General features: G+C 55.5%; 1 protein-coding gene across 3 annotated transcripts in view; it reads left to right on the forward strand.

The window, feature by feature from the left end:
• The window catches only part of ADCY3 (adenylate cyclase 3), a 58,492-nt gene that overhangs the window by 13,018 nt on the left and 20,801 nt on the right, over positions 1-24,673 (forward strand). For all 3 annotated transcript variants that reach the window (XM_006258853.4, XM_019483794.2, XM_059728320.1), the window contains one exon: positions 2,423-2,572. In XM_006258853.4, coding sequence (XP_006258915.1) covers positions 2,423-2,572 — 150 coding nt within the window. The remainder of the gene's footprint in view (positions 1-2,422; positions 2,573-24,673) is intronic.

Here is a 24,673-nt window from a genome sequence, read left to right on the forward strand (position 1 = left end):
GGGCAATAAGGAGGGGCCATTTGAAAATCATTTTCCACGTGGGAATCAGTCCCGAGAGCAGTGAGCCATGCCAGCCCACGCATTCACAGTTTGCAAATGATACCAAGCAAGTTTGCAGGTGGCAGCAAGCTGCGGGGAGGAGTAGATTCACTGGAGGATCAGGCTAGGGTTCAGTGACCTAGACAAATTGGAGGATTGGGCTAAAAGAGTATCATGAGGTTCAACAAGGACAAGTGCAAAGTCCTGACTTAGGAGGGACAGCAATGGGTAGATGGTTGCCTGTGAATGCAGGACACTGGACTCGATGGCCTGGGACATGCTGTCCCCTCCTTTGGTCTGAAATAAGCTCTATAGGCCAAATCCTGTTTCTCCTAAAGGCATCTCAGTGCTGCTTCTGCATCCAAATGCTGCTATGCAAGAGGCCTGTAGATCCTATTCCCACCTGCACATGCTCAGGAGGCTCTATTATGTCTCCCTGGATAGGCGTAACTGCACATGATGCCCCACAAAGTATGGCCCCTTGCACCTTTTAGCCCAATGGCTTGCAGCAGGGAGAGCCCCCGCTGCATAAGAGAGCCCACACTGTCCAGGCGTGCGGCCGTACAGAGAGAGCAGAGGTGTAAAACGGGTGCAGCTCCTTTCTTTCTGTGGACTTGCTTACACCCGCTCCAGTGCTGGCCCCTCGTCGCCATGCTCGGCGCTGTCAGCTCGGCGGCTTGTGATTGTGAAGAAGCGCCTTTCCCCGGGGGCCCGCGCAGGACCCTGGAGACTGGAGAACCTGCCGGCTTTTTCCAAAACACCTAAACAAGTTTTAATGACGAGAAGTTAAACTTCTGCTCCCCAAGGGCAGCCGGGAGGGCCGCGAGGCCGCACGGAAAACAGCGAGCGCCGCTCCTTGGCACGCGTGCTAGAAACAACTTCTCCTGCTCTCGGCATGAAGAGTGGCCAAGGTCTTCTAAAGCGGCTGGGGGTCGTGGATGCCTCCAAGGGGTCTGGGTTGCAAAGGTCCCCTGTAGCCACCTCATCTTCCTCCCTGTATCCCACAGGCCCTCTGGACATCACTGAAGTTATTCTGGTGTGGGCTAGAGCCTCTCTCCCCCCACATCTTGCCTTAAAAATGGCCCACCTCAGGCCTGGCAATGACATTGCCACTAACTGCCCTCGCCTTCTGTCTAGCCCGAGCTGGTCTGGCTTCAAGCTCCTGGCCCTTGCACCTGGTTTCATAATTTCATAGCTTTTTAGGGGCTGGAAGGGACCTTCCAGATCATCAGGTCCAACCCCCCTGCAATGTTTGCCGGCTCCATCAGCCCATCACCAGCATTTGGGTCCCCATGGAGGTGTTTATAGACTGGGGCCAACTCAGCACCTGGGCTCCAATCTGGCTCCGGTCCCTCAGTCACTCTCATGGCTCTTCTCTGAAACCTCTCCAGTTTTTCGGCAGTTTCCTGGGAGCCCGGAGCCCAGAACTGGGCCCGGTGTTTCAGAACTGATCCCACACGGCACATCTACACATGCACTTTAATGTGCATTAGCCTATTTTAATGCTCATTAAAGTGTCACTAAAAAACTGTGCGCTGTTGCTAATGTGCATTAAAATAGGCAAATATGCATTAAAGCATCACTCAAAACTGTGGGCATTTTTACATATGTGTGCATCGCAGCGCCGGGCGCTTTGAAAAGTTGTATAAGCAGTGAAATGCGCATCAGCTTGTGTGTGGAGAAGACGAGATTAATCGAGTCTGCTCCAAAGTGGCGTATCTCCTGGAACAAAAGTATGTCTATAAATGCCCCATGTGCTTTTGCTAATGCACATTAAGCTGGAATAAGGTGCATTTTCCTAGTACCTCACAAGGGAGGTACTAGATTTAACGTGCATTAACTAAAGTGCGTTAATGCATGTGTAGATGCACCCATAAGTGCCAGACACTGGGCACGAGGCACTGTTAATGTGCATTAACTAAAGTGCGTTAATGCATGTGTAGATGCACCCGTAAGTGCCAGACACGGGGCACGAGGCACTGTTAATGTGCATTAACTAAAGTGCATTAATGCATGTGTAGATGCACCCATAAGTGCCAGACACTGGGCACGAGGCACTGTTAATGTGCATTAACTAAAGTGCGTTAATGCATGTGTAGATGCACCCGTAAGTGCCAGACACGGGGCACAAGGCACTGGGGGCTCATTCAGTCTGGCAAGCCCATGTGTTTTCAGCTGTTCAGGGATGGTGGGGGGCGGGTCTAGCACCTGAGGGGGATGAGCAGTGCAGACAGCCACAGGCATAGCAGTGTAGGACTACAGAGGACCTTGGGGGATCATCTTATCCAACCCCTTGCGCCGTAACAGGATCATGCCTGCCCAGACAGCTGCTTTTCCCCATTCTCTCACCGATGACTAACTCTCTCTCTCTTTCTCCCGAAAGATCCTGTCCAATGTCGCCATCTACCTGTGCACCATCACCGTGGGCATCATGTCCTACTACATGGCCGACCGCAAGCACCGCAAAGCCTTTCTGGAAGCACGGCAGTCCTTGGAGGTCAAGCTGAACCTGGAGGAGCAGAGCCAGCAGCAGGTAAGAGCAGAGCCCGGCTTGTTTCTCAAAGGCAGACGTGGAGAGGCGATAGCTCGGGAGTCGTTGTCAGGAGCAGAGGGAGCTTGCGCTAGTTCCTGGATTTTAATGTTGGCCGAGGGCTGGGTCTGTAGCGTGTGGATGTGGTGCTGTCAGGGCTGCGAGTGGGGAGGCCACAGCTGGAAGAGCAGAAAGGGAGATCCCGCTCAGGCAGCGAGGACCCCAGGGCTGGAATAGCCTGGGGGTGGGGGTTGAGGGGTATCAGCAGAGGTCTGAATCGGGACCTCACGCTCTAAAAGGCAGAGACCGTCTTTTTGCTCCAAAAGATGTGCCGAGGGTGACATCCAGGGAACTCCTCGGGCTCTTCCCTTCTCTCCTCCCCAGCCCCTCTAGTCTACGAGATAAATCCACGCAGAGCTAGGGGAACGTGGCCATGTCCTCGGGAGGCCAGGCCAGGTAGTGAGGAAGGCATGGATTCAGGACATGGGAGACTGGCGCATTATTCCCGACTCTGCCTCTGATCTACTAGGAGACCTTGGGCAAGTCACTTAGCCTCTCCGCCTTTGTTTCCCCACTTGTGGAGATAAAGACACCGAAGTGCTTTGCGATCTACCAGCTAAGCAAGAGTGGGAGGGTGTTATTGCAATGATAATGATGACAATGCCTCATCTCTCCCGGTACTTTAGCTGTGACCCCAATGTTGTTGCCCTAGCGCAGACCTGATTCGCACCAGCATGAATCAACAGCACCCCCAGGCCTCACACCAGGAGCTGGTATCCCAGCGTAGCCAAGGGCTGGTTTAGTCAGGATCCATCACTCCCCCACCCCCTGCCTGATCTCTCTTGAGTCACCAGGCCTCCTTGTGCCGCTCCTCACCCTGCTGGAAAATCCAGCATAGGCTGCGAGCAGAAATCATTGCCTCCCCGAGAGCCAGCTGTTCTGCTTCTCTGGGCGATCAGCAATTATACACACAGGCCGTGTGATAGGGACCACATGTCTGGGCCGCTGCAGAGGGGCTGGGAGCAATGCACAGAGGATACAGCTGCTGGCTTTTTCCAGCCTATTGCAAAACCATCAGCTGCTCAGATAGCAAACATCGGGGTGTGTTTCCCAGTCCGTGGACAGAAAGGGAGCTCTGTTTCAAAGGCTCTGGCAGCCTGTTCCCGGGGGAGTGGTGGCTTCAGCTGAAGGCTGGAGGAAGGAGATGGAAACCAGGGTTTCAGAGAGGGACTCAGACCGACCCGTGCTCAGGCCACAACCTGATCTCTCAGTACGTAGCAATGGGTACCGCATTGCTGCTTACTGCAGGGTTAACGGTGCCTTCCTCCAAGGCTGCTGGCAGCAGACAAGGCGGCCGGTGGGTCTGATTCAGTCTGGCAGCTCCCACGCTTGAACTGCGGGTGTCGCAGACAGGAGCTCACTGGGTCCGTGCGAGTGTCATTGCACACATCTCTAGAGCAGCTCGCATTTCTCCAACTCTCTTCCCCACGCCTGAGCGCTTGGCAGGTGGCGGCAAACCCTGCTGCTCCCTGGGCTGGAGGTCAGCATCGTCGTGTAACGGGTGGGGAAACTGAGGCACAGGGCGGCTCGCACAACAAATCGCCGGCGTGGCCGGGAACAGGAGCCAGGACTCGGGGGGGGGATGATTCTGCTCTTGCCATCACTGAATGACGAGGAGACTGGCTCTGTGGCTCCGTGTCCTGTGCATGTGTGACTGCCAGGGGCCCTTTGGATAGCCCGGCTTCCTCCTACCTGCATCCGATAAGGCACTCGGCTAATTTTAGCCCCTTATCTCAGCCTCTTTCTCCATCTTCCCTCTCTTATCTCTGAGAGACGCTGCTGGCACTTGCTTCCAATGGCAACAGAGCCACGTGCCCGCCGGGCCCCGGCTGGGTGTGAAGCTGCACCGGCAGGCTGGTGTTTGTGCCATGCTCCCTGCTGCGGGAGAGGAGCTGCCTGGTCTGGACCCTGATCCCAGTTATCGGCCTGGGGTCACGCTTGGCGATACTCCACCAATGTGAGACCCATGAGATGCCCCTGAGACGGGGAAGAGTCTACACCCCTTCCGGTGCTGGCAGGTGCAGGGAGGCTGCGGGGTGCTTGTGACCTCGGCCCACGCTGTCCCCGAACGGGAAGCAGGATCACCTGGGCTGGTTAGCTCTGCCCTCCAGCCGGTGCCTCACACTCCCATTTCCCAGACTGGGGACACACTCCCATTTCAGGGTTACTGGGACAGAGCCCCAAAAGTCGAGGGATTCAGGAGGATGGGCACTTTAATTGAGCACAGAGGGCTGGGGTCCAGCGCTGATGCAGAGTGGCTGGGTGTTGGCACCTGGTCTCTTGAGGTGTCGTGGCACAAACTGGTCTTCTGCATCACCAAACACCCCCGAACCGGGCCCAGACAGCCTGCAGGACCTGCGGTTACTGCTGGCCGTGTCCTCTCCCTGCTCCACCGCTTGCTTCCTTTTCTCCGTCGGGTTCTCAGTCTCCCCTCAAATCTCCAGTGTCTTTCCCCAGAGTGGAGTGTGAAGCCTCTCGGCCTGGAGCTGGACCCGAGTGTCCTATGTCCGGATACTTGAGCAACCGCTGCGTGAGCTGAGCGGTGAGACTGCATGGCCTTGCGGCCACTTCTCTCTGCTACCGGCCTTTCCTTCCTTCCTTTCCCCTGCATCTATTCTTCCCATGTCCCTCTGCCTTTGCTCCCCATCACTCTCCCTCTCTTCCCGTTGTCTCTTGGCTTTAAAGGCTTCCTCGGGAACTGACGTATCACGAGCTCTCCCTCGATGTGTTAGAGGCTGTATTCAGTCCCCAGACCCAGGCTGTGTAGCAGGTGCGTGCTCGTTGTGTGCTGCCTGGTGATGGATATCTCATTCAGGGGAGGGTGGCAATGATATCAACTCCCTGGCTGCTACAGGGCTGGGGTCTTAGAAATATGGATTAGATGCGTGGTCCCTGACGCGTGGCTCAGAAGCATCCTGTTGCACTAGAGACACTTGGATGTTGCCTGTGACCAGGGGAACTTAAAAAGGCAAAGCAGATTCACAGAAGTGTAGGGCTGGAAGGGACCTCAAGAGATCATCAGGTCCAGCCCCCCAGATGTTGGAGGAGAAGTCAAGCGCGATGCTGATGTTGTGGCCCGTGAGCCACAGGAGCATTAGATACCACGTGCAGTTGCTGCCTGCTGCTACAAGGCTCAGTGAGGTACCATAGGCCCTATACTGCCCTCTGCAAAAGGAGAATCCCTTTAGCTCAAGCGGCAAAGACTCATGTGCCCAGAGCAGGAGTTTGGTCCCTGCTGTCACTATTACATTCAGATCGGATCACTGCGGGCAGCCTGGCATCCTCGGTGCTTGCAGATTCGTTACGATAGGCACGATTTCTTTCTCCTGCAAAACGTCATCCTTTTCCTCTAGTGCCTTAAAGACATGGGGAGCGGCAAAGGCAAATCTCCGACCGCAACAGACTTTGACCCTGAACCAGATGTGGAAAGGTGTGCGAGGAGCGGGCATCGGCAGTGGCACCAGCTCTGCTGTTGCTCGTTGTAACGTTGAGCCCTTGCAGGGGCTTGTTCCATGCGCTCCACGTGCTCTTGCTTCCCCAGCCCCAGGCTGCGGCATTTGGGGTGAGAGTTTAGAAACCCCAAAGTCCAGAGAGGGTGGTGGGGCTGCATGCTGGTCTACACGTGCATTAATGCACTTTAGCTAATGCACATTAAATCTAGACTCTCCATTGTGAAGTACTAGGAAAACGTACATTAGCCTGGCTTATTCTGCATTAGCTAAAGAGCATGCTTTTAAGTGATGCTTAATGAGCATTAGCCTATTTTCACGTGCATTAAGTAAAAAGCACGGTTGTTTTCCTCCAGCCCTGCAGGCTCATTTGAGGTCCCCTCAGTTGTGTCCTCACCCTAATAGCACCCTGAATCAAAGCGCTTGCAAGAGGAGCGTCTGAGACCTCAGACCTTTAGTCCCAGCTGGCTGCGGTGAGCCGGAGAACACGCCGATTCCCATGCCTGTCTCAGTCACGGGCTGTCACAGCTGTCATTTCCTGACCGGCCTTCGTCCTGGACTTCCTCGCACTTGGTTTCATCCTGTCGTTTAGTCACAGCCCCTTGGCATCACCCTGCCCATCGAGGCAGGCGAGGGATGGGCTACGCTCTCTACATGCGCGGAGAAGGCTATCCGGAAGAACGTTAGCGGTGCCGCACTGGGTCAGACCCAATAGTCCATCCCACGTTGACCCATCTCACCAAGCCTCCCAGATCGCATTCAGCACAGATTGATTTTGGTGCTGTGCCAAAACCCACTCGCCCTTTGCACCCCTCCTTTGCCGGCCAGCCTGATTCCAGCTGTAGGTAGCTGTCGTGGGATGCTCGTGCCGTTGCTCACAGGATGTGCGTGGGCTGAGCCGCGGCATCCAAGGGTGGACACTGACAATCCTGCAGCCAAAAGGTGCCGATCGGGGGTAGATCATTGGTGTTCATGGGGAATTTTATCTCTGACTCCACGGAGGCCATCGTCCCATCGCTGTGCATGAGGTGGTGGGGAAAAAGGCTGTTCCCAGCCATTTGCTACTTGAGGAAAGATCTCCACTGAAACCTAAGAGCCATTTCGTTGCCCAGATCTCCCTGGTCTTTCCTTGGCGCAGTCCTGTCGAAGGTGGGGTCGAGCCAAGGGGAGCCGGCTCTAGGAAACGAGCTCACATCAGCTTCTGGAGCTGTAAAGACATAAGCCCAGAGCCAACAAAGGGCTTAGGCCCCTTAGTGATCCACCAAGCCCTGCCTTTGGTGCTGAAGGGCACGTCTACATACGCACTTCAATCCACATTAGTCTATTTTAATGCGCATTAGCGTCATGTAAAAAAAGCCGTGCTTTTTATTTAACGGGAAACGTTACTAAAACGTGCTTTTTACTTAACGGGACGGGGAAACACTTGACTGGAGCATGTCCAGGGGCCGACATGCAAGAAGGCTCCATAGATAGGGACACTAGGAGAGCCAAGGAGCCGCGGGAGTAGTTCTCCTTCAGCGGGACAGGAAGACGAGGGCTTCAGTCGGAGGACGCAGGTGCCTGCACACCAATGCCAGGAGCGTGAGCAACAAGCAGGAGGAGCTAGCCCTCCTACTCCCCAATATGATCTAGTAGGGATTACAGAGACCTGGTGGGACTCCTCACATGATTGAGGTTACACCCTGCACAGAAAGGACCGAGCAGGGAAGAAAGGTGGAGGTGTTGCTCTCTATGTGATGGAGCAGTACTCCTCCTTGGAGGCCAACATCAGCTCCAAAGAAGAGTGGCTTGAAACCCTCTGGGTTAAGTTGCAGGGGCGAGAGAGACCTAGCTGCAGGTGTGTGCTACAGACCACCGGACCAGGGGGAGGAACTCGATCTGGAGTTTGCCCGAGAACGGACAGAGGCCGTGAGTGCACGGGACATGGTCGTCACGGGCGTCTGCAATTATCCAGACACCTCCTGGGAGGAACCCAAGTCGGGTCGGTTGCGTCGCTTCCTGACCTGCATCAAAGAGCTTTTCCTGACTCGGGAGGTGCACGGGCCAACCGGAGGTAACGCTCTTCTAGACTTGGTCCTGGCCAAAGGAGATGACCCGGTGACCAACTTAAACATAGAGGACAGCCTGGGCCATAGCGACCATGAAACCATCGTGTTCACTGTCCGTCGCAAGGCAGACAAATCGGATAGCAGGATTGAAGTTTTGGACTTCAGAAATGCATATTTCAACAAGCGTGGGTCACTAGTAGGGAAAGTGCTGCGGGACCAGGGACCATTCCTTAAGGACACGATCCTTGAAGCACAAAGGAAGTCCATTCCCACGCGGAGCAAAGGGCTGGGAAGCCATCTCAGCTAAACAGAGAAATCGTGGTCCTCTTGAGAAAGAAGAAAGAGATGTACGGACAGTGGGCCCCAAGGAGGACCAGACAACAACGGCCCGCACTTATAGGGATCCGATTAGAAAGGCTAAGGCAGCATCTGAACTAAAATTAGCAATGGGAATCAAGGACAACAAAAAGTCCTTCTTTAGGTATGTAGGGAACAGGAGGAAAACAAATGGGAGTGTGGGGCCATTGCTCAACAACTCAGGACAGCTGGATACCGGCACTCAGGAGAAAACTGAACTCCTAAATGACTACTTTGCTTCAGTATTTCACCGGGCCAAGGGGAAAATCATGCCAGATAGGGTATAGAACTAGCAGGGTAGGAATGACAGCCTTCCTACTATTCCCATAGAAGTGTGTGATCAATTAAAAAATTAGACATGCTGGGATGAACTTCATCTGAGAGTGCTGAAGGAGCTGGCCGACGTCATCGCGGAGCCCCTGGCAAAACTTGCACAACTTGTGGTGCTCTGGAGAGGTCCCTGAGGACTGGAAGAGGGCCAATGTTGTGCCCATCTTCAAGAAGGGGAGAAGGGATGACCGGGGTAACTATAGGCCAGTTAGCCTAACTTCAATCCTAGGGAAAATCCTGGAAAAGTTCATTAAGGAGTCTATGTGCAGTAGGCTTGCAGAAGGTGGGATACTGAGCGAGAGCCAGCATGGCTTCGTTGCGGACAGGTCTCGTCTTATCAACCTCATCTCCTTCTACGACCAGGTAACTCGGCACCTGGACAAGAGAGAGGAGGTCGACATTGTACACCTAGACTTCCAAAAAGCTTTTGATCTGGTATCCCATGATGTTCTTATGGGAAAATGGGAGGACTGTGGGCTTAACTGCGAGACAGTCAGGTAGGTATGAAGCTGGCTGTGGGGTAGGACCCAGAGAGTCGTAGTGAATGTCCTGGCGAGAAGTGGGCAGCGGTGTCCCGCAGGGGTTGGTGCTCGGTTCAGTACTTTTTAACATCTTTATTAACAATTTGGGTGTGGGGACCTGGTAGCAGCTTACCCCTACATCAGGGGAGTACATCAAGGGCTCGGTGAACAACTGTTCACCAGGGCACCCTTGGGGAAAACCAGGTGTAAGAGCCACAAACTCCTGGAAAACTGATTCAGGCTCATCATTAGGAAAAACCCCTTCACAGTCAAGGTGTCCAGACTGTGGGATAAGCTCCCTCCAGACATGGTGCAGTCGCCTATCCTGGAAATCTTCAAGAGGAGATGGACGGTCACCTCGCTGGGGTCGCCTGACCCCAGTTGTCTTTCCTGCCTGGTGCAGGGGGCTGGACCCGATGATTTTGCAAGGTCCCATCCAGCTTCGCAATCTATGAATCTGCAATGCACATTAAAATAGGCTAATGCTCATTAAGCATCACTTAAAAGCATGCTCTTTAGCTAATGCAGAATAAGCCAGGCTAACATGCATTTTCCTGTTACCTCACAATGGAGACACTAGATTTAATGTGCATTAACTAAAGCGCGTTAATGCACATGTAGACACACCCAAAGTTTCCCGGCTGGGCTGAGGGCAGTCTCTGCTTCTCCTGTCAGAGTTGGGCCACGGGGCAGAAAGGAAGGCAAGGTTCCCACGGCCAAAAGGCAAGAAGGAGGAGCCTGATTCTGGCAGTCCATTGGTGACCTCAGATTTCCTGATCCCCAAGGCCTCCCGCTCTCCCCATTATGAACAAAAATAACAGCTGTGCTGACGACTTCCTGAGTCTGCAGACAGCCTGACCCGAGCTCAGAGAGGTGCAAACGCCCCATTCATTTCAGTGAGGCCTTTGCACCTCTCTGGCTCTTCCCTGACACCAGCCACCAGACCAGGCCTGCCCAGTTCAGGGGTTTGGTGAGCCTCTAAAAGGAGCCGGCAGGTCCCAGATCAAGGTCGGCGTTAGCTATATAGCATCCGATGAGGTTGGCTGCTGCCTGTGACAGCCCATGCCTCTGCCCTGCCTTGCACTTCCCTTGCTGATCATTTTCTCCAGTGCAGATGCTCACGGAGGGGCAGCATTAAGGCAGGCTGCACTGGGGTGAGATAAACTGGCACGTGGGGGATACTGGTTAGCTCAGCCGGCTGCACAGCAGCTTGAGATTTGGTGGGTGTTGGAGGTCTAGAGAGCTCCAGAGAGGCACCGAAGCCTTCCTGTTGCTCGGTCACTGGTAGCTTGAAGCGAGTGATGCTGCAAGCAGAGGATTTGTGTCCCCTCCTGGGATTTTTCTGATGGGCGAAGAGACAAGAAGCTGGGGGAGGTGGAAGAGCTGCAGCCGGTCCACGTTCGGGGACTCCCAATCTCCTGGAAACCGCTCCAACCCCCGAGCAGGGAGAGGATGCGGGTCTGCGGTGCAGATCTACGCTCCACCTCCTCTTGGCATCTGGTCTCTGGTTGCAGCCAGGGCAGGGCGGCTTCCGAGGAAGCATCCCCGGAGGGACCTTCCTTCCTGACCCCCGGTGCCCGGGAGCATGCGGCCTCGTTTCCATCTGCGTCCACGGGAGGGTTCGGCCTTGTTTGCATTGCATCTCCGGCAGTTCCCTGGGAAATGGAGAAGTTGAGGACGGAGACCAAAATTACTAAGCACGTTCCCATAGCAACGCACGCGCTGGATCTGCTGCTGCAGAGTAACCCCCATAGGCTGCGAGTGAAAACCCACTTAATTAACCAGGTTCCTCGTGCAGCGTGCAAAGCCCCGAGTAAAATTAGGATCTCCCCCGCCCTGTTTTGGGGTGTTCGGGCAGGCCCGCGTGCTGCCAGGCATAGTACGCTGGGGATAGCACGGCGCTCGGACCCCAGCGTAGTGGATGCAGCCAGTCCTGCTCAGGCAGCTGCGGTGTATTGTGGCCAGGCGCTCAGGGCGGGTTGCAAAAAGGATGGAGATTGGCTGGACTCAGTGGGGGCAGATGATGAACAAGGAGCAATGGGCTCGAGCTGCAGCAAGGAAAGTTGAGGCTGGAGGTTAGGAAAGACTGTCTCGCTAGGAGGGTGCTGAAGCAGGAAAGACTGCCCTGTGTCTGCTCCGAGCCTGCTGCTGGGTGACTCCCTCGGTGTTGTGAGACGTATGCAATAGCAGGCCCCCTTTCGCTCGTCCCCACCCCAGTCGTGCTGCCGCTGACTTCTGCCGCATGCCCCCTCCACCGCCGTCAGCCCCTTTCCCGGCCCGTTCGCCCTCTCCCCACGTGGGAGCCGTTTGGGATTTCCCATCCAAGGGGCGGCCGTGCAGGTTGGGTCAGGACAGCAGCCAGCTGCGGCAGGACACATCAGAGTCGATCCAGCCCCTGCAGCTTGCACGGACCGCGCTTCTTCCTTCTCTGCCAGCTTCTCCTCGCAGGCGCGGGTCCCGCTTCAGCCGCAAGACGCCCATTAGCCAAGCCCCAGCAGAGCCAATTAAGACAACACTTCATTTTCAAGCACAGCAGTCGGGCGTCGAGGGACCGGGGTGCGGAGGGAAGAGCTGCCTCCCTCTCGTTGCGCCTGTCGCCTTCTGCAGTGCGGCAGCTCCGGGTGTCCTTTGCAAGGCGGTGCTGGGCCCTGGGCAGGATCGGGCTCGGCAGCTGCCTCCCGTGCAGGATTTGCAGTCGATGCAGCAAAGGCTTGAGGGGATCTGAGCGGCAGCGGGTGGGAGGTTGGAGCTGGGGGCGCCAGGTGCTGTCCTAGGGGCAGTCGCAGCGTAAGCACGGGCCAAGGGGTCGGGATTCCCCGGTTCCCTTCTTGGTGCCTTCTCTCGACTCTGCCTCCATCAGTCAGACAGGGACTGTGGCACTTCTGCTCCCCACAGCCCAAAGCCAGCTCTGAGCCTTCACTTGTCTTTTTGACTACAGAGAATGAGTAGAGCACGTTGGCTGGAAAGGATGCAAAGACCAGGATGTTTGTAGCACTCTGGATTCCAGTTTGAAATCTGGGTTTGTCTTGTGAATCGTGGTTGCACCCCTAACAGTGCTAGCATCCCGCGGCACCCTTGAAAGGATCTCGAGACACCCTAGGATGCTGCGGCATCCCAGTTAAGCATCGCTGATCTAGTGCAAGCCACTGCTCAGAGCAAAATCATCCCTGTCTAAACCAGCCCAGGCATCTAACCTGCTTTAAACATCCTCTAATGGGGATTCCCTCATTTCTCTGGCATCCCTCCCAGCCCCATGCAACAACCAGCAAAGCCTGGGAAACCCCCATAGCAGAGCACAGGCATCGCTACACCTGGATCACCCCCACCAGTGTCTGTCCCCCCGCTCCTTGACACCCCCAGTGATGCAGAGTCCCCCCCTTCCCCGGTGTCTCTCCCACCGCCTCCCTGCTCTGCCAGCGCAGACGTGTTTCCCGATCTCCAAGTGCAGACGTGTTTCCCGATCTCTAATCTAAACCTACTTGGCTGCAACTTCAAGCCACTGACCCACGTCCTGCTCTCTGCAGCGCGAGAGAAAAGGTCTTCTTTCTCTTCTCCTGGCAGCCCTTCACGTAGATCAGCTCGTTGCTGCTTGTCCTGCCCTACGGACACACAACAGTTGCTCACTGTCCGCTTTGTGCGTTCAGGGGCCGTTATCAAATCCCCCTTCAGTCTTCCCTTCTTCAGGCTAAACAACCCTCCGTTCTTCCAGGCGTTCCTTGGACTCCAACACAGAAAGAAACCATTTGTACCGGTCTGCTGATATTCTCAAACCCTGGGCGCATTTGAATGCTGAGCCTTGAGCGGGGCCAAGATTTTCAAAAGCAGGAGCCAGCCTAAAGTTCGATTCTTGATTACAGGCGTTGCGATCTAGTTAGATCGGGTTATAATGAAGTCGGATGTGAGCTGGGGGCCTTTGTGCACTCCACTTTTTTTGCCCTTTGTTGCCCCACAACTGCAAGACTCTTTGCACGAGTGGGATTTCCAGATGCTTTAAGTCTTTCTCGTGCATTAAACTAAAACTCCTCCTCAGACGTAGTTTCATTTGGCTTGCTGGGAATTGTGTCTGAAAGCTTGCAAAGGGGGAAAGCCACGCACGATGGAGCCGGCTGCCTTCCCACCACGTGCAGGTCGGAGGGCTCTGCCGGGAAGCAGAGGTCCCGCCACTCCCGGGGGAGTCCTGTGAGCTGCACGTGGCTGCTGGCTCCATTGCACGGGGCTTCTCCCCAGTGGTGCATGAGTCCTGGGAGCCGCGGGGAGCCCCACGCGGTAGAGACGGGGTGGTCTGGTCGCGCTCCTTGCTGCCACGTGCAGCTCCCCAAATTGGCTGGAGCCGCGCACCGCTGGGCAGCCGCGCTTGTACAGGCCACGAGCACCCCGAGGGCCTGCCGTCTGCTGCTTTTGTCACTGGTGGGGGCAAGGGGGCATGACTTCCATCCCAAAATGGTGATGAGGAGGCACCTGTCAAGTGGCAGGGCTACCGGTGTGGCCCTCACCAGCTCACCAACACCCATTAAGCGGCCCTCCAGCTGAAAGCATTGCTCACCCCAGCCCTCCCAAGGTTTCTAACTGAACTTTTAAAACTCTTGTCTTGAAGCTCTCACTTAGGAAACTGCCGGGATTTTGGTACGTTTCTACAAAATCTGCCCTGAAAAGACCAACCGAGCTCTCTCCGCAGCGTGCGTCTCCTTTGCACCAAACGGTGAGGACCGAAAGGCCGTCAGAGGCTCCGCACCGAGACGGGGCTTCTCGGACTGGCCAAGGCGGCGATACAGCAAGCTCACGCGCTTCCCCATCACCGCCTCCCCCCTCATTGCAGTGCCAAGGGATTTGGGTTTGTCTGGACACAGAGAAGTTGCATGGGATTCAGCAGAGGAGCAAATTGAAACCGGTGTCGTCGTGTCGCGAGAAGGGCTGGGCAGGGCAGGGAGAAGACGCCCGTGGGTGATGCTCTGGGATGGGCGCCGGTCTGTGGGGATGGGAGTGTGACGGCACAAGGGGTCACGAGGGAGATGCCGTATGCAGCTCTCTGAGAGCAGCCTTGTTCTAGCAGATCCTGTGGCTGTCTGCTGACTCTCTCCGTGATTGTAGGGCCCCGGGAGGGAGCCGAGCCTGCTGACAGCCGTGTTGTTCCCAAGGGCTGCAGGCCAGGGCGAACGCAAGGCTCGGGGTGGAGCTGGGGAGCATTCAGCCCTTCAGACCCGACCTTTTGTTGGTGCGACTGAGAGAGCCGGAGAGCCCAATGCTGATAGCCAGGCAGGAGAAAGTCCCCCCCCAGTCATTGAGGGCAAGTTGGAGAAGAAAGCCAGTCTAGAGTAGGGGTTCCCAAACTGTGGTACGCATACCCCGGGGGTACGCAAGACATCTCTGGGCGGGTACGCAGGAGAAATTGTGTAATGGCAGATTTAATCGTCATTATACTTGGCATTTAAGGGGTTCAAATGCTGGTAGGGGTATGCAGGCAGCTGGCAAATCTGGAAGGGGGTATGCAATAAGCCAAAGTTTGGGAACCTCTGCTCTCGAGTCTCCCGAGCCCAGCACCAGCAAGCTCTGGTCCTGGAGCGTGAGCCTCGTTGCACGGCCATGAAGGGCAGATGCTCTGCCCCCGAGCGCTGCAGGGAGAGAGGGGCTCGATGGGGGGAGACCCCAGGGACAGCTCCCTAAAGCACTGGAGAGGCCTCGTTCGGAGCACAGCGTCCGTCTTTGGGCACCGTCAGAGATCAGCAACAGGCGTTTGAGGTCTGGAGAAAATGACAGACCAGGAAAGAACTGGGATTACGTAGCGTGGAGGGGAAAAGTCTTTGGGAGGGTGCTGATAACAGTCTTCAGGGTGCTTACACAGAGGATGGTGGTTGACTGTTCTCTATGGCTCCAGGGGACAGGACGAGGAGCCATGGTCTTAAATTTCAGCAGGAGAAATGTAGGTTGGATACGAGGAAGAGCTGTGGTGGAGCACCGAGACGGGCTGTCCAGGGAGGCTGCCGAGTCTCCATCCTTGCTATCTTCTAAAAGCAGGTTAGACAGACACTTGGCTGGGCTGGTTTAGACAGTGGCAATCCTGCCCTGAGCAGGGGGTTTGGACCAAATCAGAGATTTTTCCAACCCAGGGGTGACCTGAGATGCTTTCAAGGGTGTTGCACACTGTTAGGTGTGCAAACGCCTACCTGTGGTCCACGAGATAAACCAAGAGCTTTCAAATAGGGATCCAGCGTGTCGGAGCTGGTGTGGGATTTATGAGGTCTTTGCAACAGGGAATGGCTCTTTTAGTTTTCCATATAGTCACAAATATGAGTGAAAGCTCAGAGCTGGCCTTTCTTGAGGGGGTCTCCAGTCTAACGAGGGGGAGCCTTGAGTCTAAAAAGGCTGGACTAGATGAGGGCCCTGCCAGCCCTGCTTGACCGTGTTTCTGTACACAGCTCTTCGCACCCCTCCAGGCATGTTGGGAAGGAGGAATGGCTGGACAAGGATGCCCAGCTCCTACCCCCATGCAGCCCTGTGGGGACCTCAGCCAGACAGCACAGAGTAGGGCAGCCCGGAGGTGAGGACCTGCCAGGACCCCTTCCCTGCAGCGCCCAACTAGATGCAGCTGGGAATTATCCCACAGCCTAAGGGACACCGCGGAGTTAATGAACCCCATGTTCAAGCTTGGGCTTGGCTTGACTTCAGCCCAGGGACTCGCCCGTACACTTGCTTTGCTCACCATTACGCTTAGATGCTGGTGCCAGAGACGAGAAGTGACGGAGAGCCTGCACGGCTCGGCCAGACTACGCCGTGGCTGCAATGAACTGTGCGTGTGCCCCCTATGCTGGGTGGGATCTGAGATGCCCACCTAGGGTAGCAGAGACTCTGCTTCACTTCCCATGGTGGGGGCAGGGGCTCATGGCTTTGAAACTGGAGCCTGTGAGTTCCTGCCGTGGCGTGTGGTCACACTGAACAGATTTACTCCGGGGTAACCTACCCCAGAGCCACTCTGCAGTCAGTGTGCTCTAGAAAGGAGCCAACCCATGATCCGTGCTCTCAAGCTGGCTGCCCAGGTAGGTGTTATTACAGCCCCTGGAAATTGGGGGCAGTAGATCTGGCTGCTCTGGGCTGAGCCTGATGGTGGGCTGGGCACATAGCACATACACCTGGGTAACTTAACTCCAGAGACCGGCGTTTGCTCCAGAGTAAAGGTTGCATGTTGTGTGTCTGCCCCACTGCTCAGGGTTAAGCTGAGACTGCTCTGGAGTAAGCATGTCATAGAAATCCTAGAGCTGTGGGGCTGGGAGGCAGCTCCAGAGGTCACATGGTTACTGGTATTGCTAGGTTTCAGAGTCAACACCGACAGCACATGTTATTACTAGGTTTCAGAGTTAACGCTCATGATGGCTATTGTTACTAGGTTTCACAGTCAACGCCCATAGCACGGCTCACTTTGGAGGTGAGCGATGAGATGTGTGATGGGAGTGCCTGGCTGAAAGCTCCCAGGAGAGGGAGGATGCGGGGGTGCAGGGGCAGCTTGCGCTCCTCAGACTAGAAGCCTTCAGGCTCCCACCTACACCCCACCTCCAGCTGCCTGGGGCAGACATGGCACCAAACCCATCTCCCTGGGCTCTGAGCAGGAAGCAGGCCTTGCTCTGAGACGAGGAGGCAGCAAATGCTTTGCTTGGGTCGGTCCCCAGGAGCTGTGCAGTGGTGAGCATCTCTGAAGGGCCCGCCTGGCTGCTTGCAGGAGAGAGAAACGGGGCCTCTTCAGTTAGTGTCCGGGATCTGCATGGACTCTGCCCATTGATAAGCCCAGGAGGGCTGGCGCGGGATGGAGAAAGCTGCTGGGAGCCATTTGCAGGTGATGGGAGACCCTCCAAGACTCCCCCCGTGTCGTGCTGCCTCCAATCCATCCCAGGTCCAGAGCCCAAAAGCTTCAGAGCCCGATACTGGGGCTGTGTAGGGCAGCTCTGGGCTTGGCACCCAATGCAAAGTGCTGTAAGCGTGTGCGTGAGCTAGAGGAGCATTTCCCTGCCTTTCCGGGAGCAGGAGCAATAGCCCATAGGAAGCCCCAGCCCCTGCTGCCTTTGCAGCTGGTGCATGGACTGGAGCAGCCCCAGGGCAGGTGAACCAGCCTGCAGACCACAGGTGCTTCTTCATGCCTCTCGGTCACATACAGCAGCTGAGAGAGTCCGGCCTCTCCTGTGTCCATGTGGGGGCCGTTCCAGACGGGCATCACCCCCCTGCTAAAGCTACATCCAGCAGCGTGGCAGCAGGGACCCCGGAGGGCACCCTGCTCAGAAGAGCCTGGCTGACCATCCCCGATCACCCAAGCACTCCTCTTCACTGCAGAAGATTCACCCTTGAGCTCTACTCCTTCTTTACGGGGCAGACTGGATCCTTCTTTACTGGGCAGACTGGTTGTTGCAGGTCCTGCCCGGCACGGTGCACTCAACTCTCACTCTCTGCCATGAGCCAGATCCCATCAGCAAAGTTCCTGTTGGGTTTATCTGAGGAAGGGCAGAACACCAACCCGGTCTGAGCTTCGGGCAAGAGCACGGAAAGGCTCCATGCACTCAGCATCTGGGGGCGAATCTCCACTGGGGGTCCAGTGCTCTCTCATGAGCTGCAGCGGTCCCATGGCCAGGCTTCAGGAGTGGATACTGAGCCGGGGGAGTCATGAATATACCCACAGGGCCAGGAAGCTTCATGCTGAACCCTAGGACGCCTGTGCCTTGCCACTTCCAGTGATGGAAGGCATGCCGCTGACGTTGCAGCCATGAAGGCGGTCCATGGGGCCAGGAAGGCTGAGACCCACTGGTCTACACAGTGCAGAATGGGGGTGCTGAGGGGCTGCTATTTCTTCATTGCACGCGTGCAGCTTCTTCACAGCTCTCCCCAGACCTCACCGCATTTGGGTGCAATTCGTGTCCAAGCAGACAGATGAAACAAGCAGCGGGAGATGCTGCCGGATTGGGTCCGATCAGCTGGGCCTGCATCCTGCCTCCTGTGCTGAAGATGCTGCCAAACCCGGTTTTCTCCCTCCCCTACATTACCCCTGGCTCATCAGGTTGCACCATATGTGCTGGTGAGGGGCAAAGCCTTCCCTGGCCTCCCCAGCCCCAGTCCTCCTGGCACTTGTCCTTTGCATAGCGGCAGAGGTTATTAGCTGTAACGAAATTACGCCTCTCCGTTGGAAAAATCCAGGCCTCCCGGTGGTGGGTTGGACTTCAAAGAAGTCCCGATGAACGGCCTCACTGCTGGTCTGTGTTTACAGCTAACTGAATTATTTTTAGCCAGATTGAGTTTCCAGGAAGAAGCATGCCTATAAAATAGCCACGCTTGACATCATCCATCTGCTTCGTTGAGCTCTGGTCGATCTCTCCCTCCAGCGAGCGCCCCAGGACGAGGGGAGCACACGCAGCGATTGCACGGGCTCTGTCAGCCGCCGACACGGTGGCAAAGGCCAAGGAGCATTGGCATGATCCAGGTGTGGTTGCAACGATGCCCCCGAACCAGGCCCAGTGAGGTCATCCCTCTTTATAATAATCTGGTTTCATGGTGCCAGAGTAGGAGCAGAGACGGCGTCCAGCTGTGCACGGTGCTGCAGCCCGGCGACTGTGCAACTCTAATGCAGCAGTTTGGGACAGGAGGTGAAAGGGAATACTAGGCTTGATTCACCGTAGTTTGCCCCATGTCAGCATCATTTGCACCTGTGCAGAGGGACTGTCTAATTGCATACACCAATTGGGTCGAGTTGCTTCCTGCACCGCGGTTTCTCAGCTGCCGGCGCATAAACAAGGGGCCGGGCACTTGAGAATGGGGTCTTCTGCCACGGACAGAGCAGAGCCCCCATGCTGCACTTAGCTAGGACCCCAGAAGCAGCAGTTTTACCTTTGAAAAAAGCTCCCTGAAGCTCCCTGAGCAGCTGGCTTAGCACTGAGTGTCTCTAACAAGCTCCTCATCAAGGTACCTGGGTGCTTCGTAGGCTGGAGAGGAGCATCAGCCCATCTGCAACCCAAGAGCCATAAACTTCCACCCAGTTCCCACCGCACGGAGCCCGAGAACTTGTGTTCGGCTAATGCACGTCTCCCAGACAAGCCTCCCATCTCCATCTGAAGCCATTGAGAGAGAGAGCCTCTCCCCAGCGTGGCTGGATTTAGCGAGGCATTCCCTGCGCAATGAAAAGCATGCCTCATTTCTAAGGAGAAGTCATCTGGCATCAGCTTCCAGCTACTGGCGCCTCTTGTGCTTGCCTTTGCTTGCTGGAGGTGTTCAGAGCCTAAGCGCTCCCCAGCCAGGACCAGCCTTGCTTCCCCCAGCCGGCAGGCAGGTAAGCGTATTCATACGTGGCACAGGCATGGTGCACATGACCAAGTCTTGGTGTGCCTGGGGGGCTTTGTTTTCCAAAAACTAGGGGCTACCAATGCTGGAGGCTGCGAGGGAGAGAGGAAGTGGGGGAAAACCCCGGTCAGAGCCAGTCCTCTCTCCCCTCCAGCCTCTGCTCTTTGCCACCATGTGATACAGCACTTGCACGCTAGGTTTTGAAAGTAGTGAGCTTAGTCTCTCTTTTTGACTGGGAGGACTCTGGTGCATTGTATCAGCATCCCATTGAGGCTTTCCAACACTGCACCATCCCTTGGAGAGGCCTAGAGGCAGACCCCTCCAGCCTCGTAGGTGTTTGGGCTGTATGCCTAACCCTACCAGGAAGGACCCAACTCTCCTCTCCCAGGCCACTGGCTGCAGAGGCATTGCTCCTCACTGATATCACGTGAGCAGGATCCAGCCCGAAGTGCTCCTATAGCCCAAGCAGCTCTGCCAGCAGCCTCCTATAGCCTGTCCCCGCGGAGCGCTCGCTGCTGATGTTTGCTGCCGCCGCTGGCTCTCTGGGAGTAACTAGGAGAGGATGCAATGGGGCTAATTTGATCTCTCTCTGCTGCTTAGGTTTTAATGAGGATGATTTTTCTCGGCGATTTAACAATCCAGATACGTTTAGACACTAACAGCAAGGTGTTAGACAGGGTAAGACAGCAAGGCCTTGAGGGAACAGCTGGCTCTGAGCCCGAGCGGTCGTCTTGAGGGTGCAGGTTTCAATCCATGCTGAGTTAGCAACCAGCAGGACTCTGCACCGTACAGTGCCCGGTCCTGGGTGGTTGGAAGCAGGCTGGATGCTTTTCGGCTGGTTTCCGCTGTCCAGCTGAGACCAGGGATGGAGCATGTCCAGGGTCTTAGCTCCCCACCCCGCTCATCCACGGTAGAAGGAGCTGGCTTCTCTTTGAGATCTGCAGCGCCCAGCTATCCATCCTTTTCTGTGGACAGGATACATCGCCCTGTCAACTTGCTTGGAAAATAGACTCGCTAATTCCAGCTAAAATTAGCTCCCACCGGCAAAAGAATTGGAGCAGCTTCCAAAAACGGGGAAGCCTGGGGCTGCTTGCATCCACGCGCCCCGTCTGATGTTTCTGTGACGCGAGTCTCCGCAGAAGCAAAGCCGCTGCCGAGTCCAGTTGTGGCTGGGTCAGATGATAGACGGAGCCGAAAGGGAACCGGGCACCTCCCTGGACAAACATGGGATCGCTAGTGAGATCTGCACAGATGGGCCTGAGGACCGATTTCATCCATGAATCAGTCCTGCACGGTGCTGGTGCACTTGTGCATTGAAGTAGCACTTAGGCGCCGCTTCAACACACGTGCTTTTAGTTTAGATCCTCTTTTCACCTCCAAGACTAGATGCATCCTCCTGAGCACGCTCCCAAGGTGTCCTCTGTGGCTGCTTATGGTCTGTTGCAATCCTTTTCTGCCAGGGAAAGTGCATAATCCCATGCAACTTCCCAAAATTGTAGCTGAAGGAAAAGGACAGCCAGGGGGGCCTGAGAGCAAGCCAGGAGGAGCCGGGGTCCCTGAGATGAGGGTTGGTGTGGCAGGTTGGGCTTTTGCCTCTGCTCTTTGTCACACGATCGGCCACCTTCAGCCCTGGGTGAGGAAGTTTAAGGATGGGTAAGGTTTTGTATTTCATAGTGGGCCTGTATGGGTTAAGTCGTCCTTGCTGGGGTGGAGACCAGTCAATAGGCACCCTAATGAGCTCAACAGCCCCAGCTGGTGCCGCACACAAGGCACTGGCTAAAGAGCAGGTCAAACACCTGCGTGGTGTACCTTGCTCCTGGAGCAGCCTCCTGACCAGCCTAATGCAGCCCTGGTTGCCTGTTCCTGCCACAGCCCTCTTCCCTCCTCCTGTCAGGCATTGCAGCACATTGCAATAACCCGGAGGGGCTGAACGGATGGGCTTGCACAAGGCCGAGATCAGATGCCACGTCTAGGGAAGAGGAGCCCACTGCACAAATGCAGCGTGGAGGAGAAGTTGCTGAGCCCTGGCTCTGCTGAGAAGGAGCTGGGGGTTCGGTGGAGCACAGGCTGTATGTAAGTCAGCAGCAGGATGCTGTTGCAGTATATATATATATGTATATATTAAAAAAAAAAAGTGTGAAGTTTGGGGCTCTATTAACAGAAATAGTATAGGCAAGACAGAGAGGGTGATGGTACTGCCCTGCCCGGGGCTGCTCAGACCTCAGCTGGAGGGTAGGGTGCAACTTTGGGTTGCCAACTCTGAATCTATTCTGGGAGGTTTTTTCTCATGATGTAAAGACATTAATGACTGATCTTCTACACTGTACTCAGGAAGGCAAATGCACATGACTATTACATTATACAAACCCACTGGACTACTATACAAATGGGATTCAACATTTAATATTTGGCCCTATCATTTATCTCCCGAGTGACTCCTGGAGATTTATGTGTAATTCCGGGAGGCTTGGCAACCCTAGCTGTAGTGTTGGGCTCTGTGTTTTCAAGAAGGATATGGAAACGCTGAAGATGGATACTAAGGCGAAGGACCAAGATGACAAAGGGGTTGGGATAGTTTCATAGTACTTTGGGGTCAGGAGGGGCCTGAACAGATCATCTAGTCTGACCCCCCGCCACTAGCAGGAGCACACGCTGGGATCACACGACCCCAGACAAGTGTTCGTCCAACTTCTTTTTTAATTTACCCAGGGGAGGAGAGAGGACCACCTCCCTGGGAAGTTGGTTCCAGATCCTAGCTACCCTAACAGTGAAATATTGCCTCCTGATCTCTGACCTGAACCTGTTCTCCAGCAGCTTCTGGCCATTGTTCCTCGTCACCCCAGGTGCTGCTGGGGGGAGTAGGACCCTTCCTATTTGCTGCTGATCTCCCCTAACAAGTTTGCAGGCAGCCACCAAATCCCCCCTCAGCCTTCGCTTGCTGAGGCTGAACAGGTTCAGGTCCCTCAGTCTCTCCTCGTAGGTCCTGCCCTGTTGCCCCCCGATCATGCGGGTGACCTCCTCTGACCCCTCTCCAGGCTGGCCACGTCCCTCCTGAAGTGCGGCGCCCAGAACTGGACGCAGTACTCCACCTGCACCCTGACCAAAGTCGCATAGACGGGGAGGATCACCTCTCTGGACCGGCTTGAGATGCACCTTTGGATGCATGACAAGGTCTGGCTGGCCTTGCTGGCTGCGGTCTGGCATTGACTCCAAGATGAACGTGAGCCGCCAATAATGACTCGGAGATCCCTTTCCGCCGCTGTGCTTTCAAGAAGGGAACTCCCCAGCCTGTATGTGTGCTGTGGGTTCCTTCTCCCCAGGTGCAGCACCCTGCATTTGTCTGCATTGAAGCCCATCCTATTCTCGTCTGCCCACTTTTGTAGTCTGTCTAAATCTAGTTGCAGCCTCTCTCTCCCTTTGAGTGTGTCCACCTCGCCCCACATCTTGGTGTCATCGGCAAACTTGGACAATGTGTTTTCCACCCCCTCGTCCAAGTCGCTGATGAAGATGTTAAACAGTGCGGGCCCGAGGACCGAGCCCTGGGGTACCCCACTGCTCACATCTCGCCAGGTTGAGTACAACCCGTCCACCACCGCTCTCTGGTTGCGCCCCATCAGCCAGTTTTTGACCCATCCAACTGTGCAGGCATCAATGCCACAGTTGCTCAGTTTATTAATGAGAATGGGGTGAGAGACAGTGTCAAAGGCCTTCTTAAAGTCCAGAAAGACTACATCCACGGCGACACCATCATCCAAGGATTTAGTTACCTGGTCATAAAAGGCATCAGGTTGGTCAGGCAGGATCTGCCTTTGCTGAACCCATGCTGATTGCCCCTGAGCACGATCTCCCCTGCAGCCCCCCACAGATGTGATCCTTGATAATTTTTTCAAGGATTTTCCCCATGACTCATGTGAGGCTTATGGGCCTATAGTTTCCTGGGTCCTCCTTTCTCCCTTTCTTATAAATGGGGACCACATTAGCTAGTTTCCAAACTCCGGGCACCTGGCCCATGGACCACGATCACTCATACAGCCAGGCCGAGGGCACAGCAATGACCCCGCCAGCTCCCCCAACACCCATGGGTGGAGGGCATCGGGGCCCGCAGATTTAAAAACATCCAGCCCTTCCAGAAGATCCCTAACTACATCTGCGCAGACCCGAGGCCTGGCAGTGCTGTCCCCAAGATTGCCCCTACCTGCGGTGGGAGAGCTGTCCTGGTCCCTGCCCAAGAAAACAGAGGCAAAGAACTTGTTAAAGATTTCGGCTTTCTCGTCTGGTGTAGCCACAAGATCGCCATGTGAGTCTAGCAGGGGCCCTACATTACCCAGTGCCCGCTTCGTACTCCAGCTGTACAAGGAAAGGCTGAGCGAGGACGGCGGGCTTAGCTTGGAGAGGAGATTCAGGGAGGCATTTGAAAGTCTGCCGTAGAGAAGAGGGAGAACAACTCTTCTCGCTGCTGCAGATGGCAGGACATGAGACAGCGGGTTGAAAATGCAGCAGAGCAGACTCCAGACTCCTGCCTTTGGAGTCTCCTCCGAGGCAGACTGCTGGCTCAACCGGGCTGCTTATGCCTCGGCTGTAACCGAGCCCCCAGCCGAACCCAGGATCCCGTCACGCTGCATCTATCGTACAAGAGGTGGCTCTTGCCTTGAGCTGTTTGTGAGCCACGTACCGAAAGAGCGGAGATGATAATATGGCGTTCCTCCCATGTTATAGTTGAGCCAGCTGGGTTCAACGTGATCAAGTGACTTGCCCAGGGTCACGTGGGGAGTCTGTGGCAGAGTTTGGTCTCTGATTTCTTCACATCCTTTCTCATGTAAAAGCTTAAGCTGAGAACGCAAGTGTTGTGGGGCGGGGACAGCCTCTTTAGTCTGGGCGCGTAACCACCTGACACAGCGTGGTCCAGATCCCTGGCTGGGGCTGCTAGACAGTGCTTGATGCAGTGGTAATAACAAAAAATAAATGACGTTTTCCACGAGCCCCAGAACTTCCTCACCCACCATTCCCACATCCCTGAGCGATTAATTCACCATC

Source organism: Alligator mississippiensis, chromosome 1 (genome assembly GCF_030867095.1).
Source record: "Alligator mississippiensis isolate rAllMis1 chromosome 1, rAllMis1, whole genome shotgun sequence".
NCBI lineage: Eukaryota > Metazoa > Chordata > Crocodylia > Alligatoridae > Alligator > Alligator mississippiensis.